The 7,500-nt window shown below is 45.7% G+C and overlaps 1 protein-coding gene across 1 annotated transcript in view; it reads left to right on the forward strand.

Annotated features, from left to right (window-relative positions):
- The window catches only part of LOC113828780 (uncharacterized), a 29,881-nt gene extending 24,814 nt beyond the window's left edge, over positions 1-5,067 (forward strand). Inside the window, exon 29 of the mRNA XM_070137976.1 lies at positions 4,834-5,067. Coding sequence (XP_069994077.1) covers positions 4,834-4,923 — 90 coding nt within the window. The 3' untranslated portion in view covers positions 4,924-5,067. The remainder of the gene's footprint in view (positions 1-4,833) is intronic.
- The last annotated feature ends 2,433 nt before the right edge of the window (positions 5,068-7,500 follow it).

Consider the following 7,500-nt stretch of genomic DNA (forward strand, 5'->3'; position numbering starts at 1 on the left):
TACACAGTGGTTTGCTATATACATTGTATATTTTCAGAGGACCCCCAGGCAGATGAATCTCAACAGCAAGATATTCAACGCCGTCTCCACAGTGCGGCGGGTTGGTTATTAAGGAGCACGGGATTGCTTCTTTTACTAGAGTCATGAGGCCTCTAGCACCATCCAGGTTTGGAGTGGTGAAGACGTGATAGCCTGAGAAGCGAATAGATCCCATAGTTAATGTCTCCTGGAGCATGGCGACGTCAATGTTCCTTGCTCGCACTATTGACTGGAGTAAGGAGTTTTTTCTATTAAAGCTATAAATGTTCCACTGTAGAATGCTTAGATTGTGTGCCATGATGGTTACTCAGAGTCTCTTACATCATCGTACATCTTCAAGGTAGGGTGGTACTCTGGCTAAGGGTCTACCGGGAGATGTAGAGCCTAGGTTAGAGGTACCACCTCGAGGCAAGGGACCAGACCTTGGCTGTGCAGGCTCGGCTTGTACTGAGGACATCCGCTGCACAGTTACAGTCTGATCTGACAGACTAGCTGGGATTTCACCTGTTGTGTCTCCCGAAGCTAGCCTGCCATTTAAAATTTCTTTTGTGGTAACAGGGAGGGGAGTGAGGCTCTGCTTTGGTTTGGAGGCTTCTAGATTCCTCCCCTTCAAGGCTGCAACAGTCTGGGTCATAGCTATCATGGCGACCTGGACTGCCTTCTCCGCCTCCTCACTGGTCCTCCCCAAGGCTGTTGCTCTGCAGTAACTACAGCATTCATCAAGAGAGTCATATCCCTTTCGTCAAAGAAAACGTTATCGTCTGCTGGGGAGGACTTTGCCGTGGCCTTTAAACCTTCTTTCTTTAGGTTCTCTTTCTTACCACCAGCAAACCTGGGGAATTCCTCTGGGTTGGAGGTATCCGGCGTTGGCTGGGGAGGTGTCTCCTTCCTCTTAGGAGGTCGGGGAGTCTTTTCCCTTTTGTTCTGCCCCCAGACATATGTGCCTGGAGGCGCTGGGAAAAAGTCAGGACACAGGAAGAGGAAGCAATATAAGAGGAAAGGAGAAGCACTTGGGGAACACGGGGCGAGTGAGGACAGGAGAACGGAAGCGAAGGGAGGTCATGTAAATATATATGTATATATTTATATATATATATATATATATATATATATATATATATATATATATATATATATATATATATGTGTGTGTATGTGTGTGTGTGTGTGTGTGTGTGTGTGTGTGTTTGTGTGTGTTGTGTGTGTGCGCATACAAACATACATAAACACATTGTATAGATATCTATCAAGAGTGCATTACCCCCCCCCCCCCCGTACCCCCGCCTCCAGCTGTCACCCAGCGAAGGGGCGTCGGCCGAAGGGGCAGACGTCTCTCGTCCCGCCCGCACTCGCGCCCGTGATCCTCGCCGTCGGCCTCCTGTCACGCCCCGCCCCGTCCTCGCCGGGTCGGAGAATCGCACTTCACCTCCAGTCTCCTTGGCGGACGGCTTCCCCTCGCTCCCGCCCCTCGTTCCCCCAGGTTGGTTTCCCGGGGTTGTGCAGACGCTTCTGAGGACGTGCACATGCTGCTTATTACTCGTGGGTCCGTGGGTCCTGCGTTTTTTTTTTTCTTTTTTTATCTATCAGTTCCAAGACTGGATCGGATTTTGTTTTTAACTTCCCGAAAGTGCCCCCCCCCCTTTTTATTTTTTTAGAAAAATATTGTTTTATCTAGATGGAGTGTTAAAAAAATTGATCTAAATTTTGACTCGTTCAGCGTCTGGACCCCTCGTCGTGCTCGCCTTCGTGTTCGTAGCGGAAAAGGAACTATATTACGGTCGGATCTCGGTGCTCCTCCTTTCGGAAATGGAATCGGGAAAGTTTTCGTCGTTGTAGAGCCAGAAGAGGAAAGGGGAATTCGTGTCGAGGGGGCGCGTGTCAAAACGGAATTCGAGTCGGGAAATGTCTAGTGCAAGGGGCTCTTAACCTGGGGTCCAAGGATGCGTTTCAGGGGTCAGGGGGTTCATGAGAATCTAATAAAAGCAAGAATACCTTCTTTACATTATTATTATTATTATCTAGACTGTTTACTTCAAAGTTTAAGTATTTGTTTCATCACATGTATATATGAGACAATCGAATCTCAATCAATCGAGTACATTATACGCTCCGCACGCAGAAGTGTATTTATGTCAATATTTCTAGGGATGGGTCCATAGCCTTCATCGGATTCTTAAAGGAGTCCGTAACTCTTAAGAAGGGTTAAGAATCACTAGTCTCGTGGATCAGATTTGCAGTCTGGCTTCGTCCCCAGCACGTGAGCGGACAGTACAAAGGACTCCTCGTGAATGCACCCGACTGACTTTGAGTGTTCTTGATCTTCAATTCACGTCAAAAATTACTCTTAGTAGCCTCAGGCGTCAAGGAAAGGATGGGCGCGCAAAGGGACAGTCGTGACGGGCTCCCCGCGTGCCTCTGGTGGGGCGCCGACAAGGTGGGCATCCACTTGTCCGTGTAAATGTGGCGCAAGTCACGGTGGTCCCATTGTACGCTCGTGTGTGTCGTGGACGAGCGAATCCACTCACATACAGCGAATGGAAATCAACCACCAAATTACTCTACTTCGAAAATAGCGTTGAAACCCACCGTCGTGGTAGACTCCCCTTTCTTTTTGATACTTACGTAAAGAATGAAAACGCACGCTGCCTCTGTGTACTGAGGAGATGACCTGATCGCTTCCATCACGAGGCCCGGTCGCCCCCTCGCGCCCTCTGTTTCAGAGCGGAAACAAGCGGATACCCATCTTTCTACCGTGCTTTCAACCACACCATGATTGGACAAGAGAAAAATACAGCAGGGAAAAAAACCTTCAGCGCATTGCTTCATTCTCCTTATACTTTCGCGCTATTTTATTAGACGTCATACTATGCTGAGAGGAAAACCGACTCCGCTCCATTATTCGCTCGAATCCCGTTGGCTTCTCGCGCTCAACGTATTCAGGCAGACGGAGGATGGACGTGATGCCGACAGCACTGTGCAGCCTATTGTGTGACATTTAGAATCACTGTCGGCATTGCTATGGCACGTTTTCTTCCGTGTGACAGACAAATGCTCTGTATTTGTAAAACGCACTATTATTGACCGTAAAGGCAGCCATGTCAAGACACTGCAGTTGAAAGGTATTCATTTAATATCTACTGAATAAAAGCTTTCTCGTGACAGGAATATTAATTGATTAGCAAATTAATTATGGTGCTGACAAATGGGTTACTCTCATGCACTTGCAATGGAATGACAGCTCAGGATATAACTATCATTTACATTCACAACGTCGTCCATTATTGTATGTTTATATGTTTACTTACTATCACCCTGTTCTGGTCTTAAGTCCGGACCGGCATTGTGTAACGACTTGGTCCTGGAACCGAAACAGTTTCGTTGAAGCAGACTATGTGGTTCATCAGAGCCGATCCCCGGTTCATGCAGCTATGGCAGTAACGTAAAACTACATACTCACAACATGAAGCTTAAAATACAAGTTCACAAACCAGACTGGACGTCCACAACTACGTGTTAACGGATCACATGAAGGCTATAACAGAGTGGCAATTACGCTAAAGTGATGTTTGCGCTTGAGTAATTAGTGCTTAATAGAGAGTACGATAATATGTAAAGCGATTAAGACCTGACGGATCATCTAGACCATGTCGGTAAAGAAAATAAAAATAAATTAAGAATGAATAAAGAAAAGGGGGCGGGAGACGGAGGGAGAGAGAGAGAGAGGGCGGGAGAGAGAGAGAGGGCGGGAGAGAGGGAGGGAGAGAGGGAGAGAGGGAGAGAGGGCGGGATAGAGGGAGGAAGGGAGAGAGGGAAGGAGGGAGGGGGGGAGAGAGGGGGGGAGGGAGAGGAGATAAGCCGGGAGGAGGAAGGAGGTAGAGAAGGAGGGAGAGAGGGAACGAGGAGGAGGGAGGGAGAGGAGATAGGGCGGGAGGAGGAGGTAGGGAGGAGGGAGAGAGGGAACGTGGAGGAGGGAGGGAGGGAGAGAGGGCAAGAAAGGCGTAGAGAGAGGCGAGAGGGGCGGGGGAGGTGGAAGCGATAGAGGGCGTGAAAAGACATGTCTCGACCTTTCGCTTTACCTTAACTTCACAAAAGAGAACGAAAGTGTATAGATAATTACAAAGCCTTAGACTGTGGATGATAAGACATTATACACTGAAGGTTTTCTTTCACACGAGCAGCGCCGCGTGAGACACCACATGAAATTCTTCTTCTACTGATCTTGGTTGGTTAGAAATCCATAATGCATGAACGTGTATATGTTCATATGTAAATACTAGACTTAATTCTTCCCTCCAGAATGAAATTTCTTCATCGTTCCATGATATTTCAATATTGGTGTAAACATATTTTTGTTCTGTGTACGTTTTTGGTATTTATATTGATACCACCACTATATACGACGAAAGATGTCAATATTAATACATTTTATGACGCACTCCATGACAACCCAAAATTGTATATGCATTATTTCTTGATTAATGGCAGAGGTATAGTATTTATATATAATGGATGGTATTATGGTTTTGCTTAATGGTCGCTGTGGCTTCCTTTATTCTGATGGCTGCTGTTCTGTGGTCCAGCAATATTTGTCTGATTTCGGCGCTAAACAATTGGCGATTATCCCCTGCTCTCTTTGCCAAAGACCTTGGATTTGGGAATTCCATCTTAAATTTTTAACATTTTCCTTTGGATTTACATCAGAACTTAACCGATTGAAGTTTGGCTCCTGGAATCAAGGAGACAGGTGCGGCCCTCCTGCGTTGCTTAATATAATATTTTTTTGCGATTGTGCAGGTCAGGCATCGCGGACAGCGTGCATGGTCCCCCCGGACGGCAGTCAGCGGCCGCCCCCGTCCCCGCCTCCGCCCTACGACGCCCACATGAGCCGGCTACCGATGTCGGCGAGCGCCCCGCCGCTCTACTACGGAGCGACGGAAGCGCCGTATAGCGCGCTGCCGCCCTACAACTCGTCGCACGGAGGAGGCGCCTCGAAGGACTCCTCGGCGAAGACGCCCTTCAGCGGCAGCCGGGAGCCGCTCGTCCCACCACAGGCCGGGCAGACGGTGATCGTCGTCGACAACGCCACGCTGCGCCCCGGGACCTGCGTCGTCTGCAGGGTGACTACCAAGCTTGTATTTTGATGTCTGCCTACCCGCTTCCTCTTTCTTCTCTCTCCCTCTTTCCCCATGTCTGTCTATTTATCTCTCTGTCTGTCTCTACCTCCTCCTCCCCCTTCCCCGCCTCTCTCTCTCCCTCTGCTTCTCGTTCATCTTCCTTCCCTTCACCTCAAGGAAGGCGCCACACCCATGTAGCCAATCTAAGTAAAAAAAAAAAATAATAATAATAAAATTGGAATGAAATATGAGAGACTGACTCTCGTACCGTTTTTTTTTTCCTCTCCCTGCAGAAAGGACAGATGAAAGAGAGCGCTTCTCAGTGGACGTGGGTGGCCTGCCTCCTGCTCCTGCCCCTCGGCGTCGTCCCCGGCATCATCGCCTTCTGCTGCTGCTTCCGACGCCCGAAATGCTCCAGCTGCGGCTACGCGGTCTAGCGGGCAGACCTCCCCCTGGCTCCTGCAGGACTCCTCCAGACTACACACCCTGGCACTCTCTTACCTACACTGACGGCCTTAAATAAATTGCGGGAATGCACTTTAAAGCACAGTTTCCTTTGCTAAAGAGTAACCGGGGGGAAAAAAAGCAACTGGTATGCCAAAGTAACGCAAAAAAGGAGAAGGAACTGTCATTCCTTGCAGCTGAGATTTTGGCATGAGAAAACTGTGCTAGGAATTGATTTGCGTCTCGCATTCATTTTATTATTTATTTATCTATTATTTATTATTATTATTATCATTATTATTATTATTATTTAAAGTATGCAGATATTGTGGATGCTCTCGTGACCAAAAGGGGCGGAGCTACAAAATCTGCCCGCGTCCGATTCCCTGCCCGTGATTCGCGCAATCCACTAAACCCGTGTTCACTCGCTTTCGTTTTTTTTTTTTTTTTTTTTTTTTTTTATATATAAATGATGTATTTCCTGCTTTTTACGGTTTTAAGTTCATGTATTTAATTTGTATTATAGTTTGCTTTGTGTTATCGGCTTTTGTAGACTTTTTTTTCTACTATTTGGAATACTTATAAGCTTTTACTTTTTTAAGAGTTGAGAGAGAGAACAGAGAGAGGGAGAGAGAGAGAGAGAGAGAGAGAGAGAGAGAGAGAGAGAGAGAGAGAGAGAGAGAGAGAGAGAGAGAGAGAGAGAGAGAGACAGAGAGAGAGAGAAAGAAAGAAAGAGAAAGAAAGAGAAAGCAAGAGAGAGAGAGAAAGAAAGAAAGAGAAAGCAAGAGAGAGAGAAGAGAGAGAGGGAGAGAAGAGAAGAGTTACATGTATTTTGTATGATCGTATACTCCAGTCCATTTCGCAAGGATATTCGTTATATTCGGCCGGTTTGTTAAAATTGTGCCAGACCCGACCCAATGAATTTTCATAAATACAGACGCAGAAATAAAGGCCTATCTGTCTATATATATCTGATAGATATACTTTTAACTATCTATTTGCCCGGTTGATATACATGTCTAGACTGATAAATATGTATCTATACCTTTATTTTTGCATATTAAATATACGAATATTCTAACAAACCGGACGATTGTGACGTCACGAGTCTTCGGAACTCTCGGGGGAAGAGAAATAAACAATATGTATCTGGCACTGAGTGTTGCTCCCCCCCCTCCCCCCGCCCCCCCGCTGGGCACTATACCACCAAAGACCGTACCGCCTCGCAATAAATTTGTCTAAACGTAAAAGATAACTCGAGCTGATAAAGGCGAATAACGTAAGAATGCGTAAGTTAAGCTAGAATAATTGAATTTTAAATCCAGTAGGGTTTAACTTGATTCCTCTGTCTTTTTTTTGATATTTCATTTGATGTTTTTTGTTTTGTTTATTGCTAAAAAGTTGCCATGGATTATTTTATGCTGATTATTCTTCGTAAATACCTACCTTTTACTTACGATTTTACTTAATTCACATTTGTTCGTGCCTTTCCCCAATACTTCTCATCCTTTTGTTGTTTTACCATCGCTATCGACTATTTTACTGTTTCCGTGTGTCATTTTCTTATTTTTATTTTTTTCTTTGTTTCTAGTAACGTACCTTATCTTTCTTATTTTGCTTTCATTTCTTGGAGAGAGAGAGAGAGAGAGAGAGAGAGAGAGAGAGAGAGAGAGAGAGAGAGAGAGAGAGAGAGAGAAAGAGAAAGAGAAAGAGAGAGAGAGAGAGAGAGAGAGAGAGAGAGAGAGAGAGAGAGAGAGAGAGAGAGAAAGACAGAGACAGAGAGAGAAAGATAGGGAAAAGGAGTTACTATTTCTGTTTAAATCTTTATGATTTACTATCTATAATTATTTTTCAAGTTGATTTAGCCTACGACTGCTACTTCCATTCCAACTGCCATTACTCC

Source organism: Penaeus vannamei, chromosome 24 (genome assembly GCF_042767895.1).
Source record: "Penaeus vannamei isolate JL-2024 chromosome 24, ASM4276789v1, whole genome shotgun sequence".
Taxonomy (NCBI): Eukaryota; Metazoa; Arthropoda; class Malacostraca; order Decapoda; family Penaeidae; genus Penaeus; species Penaeus vannamei.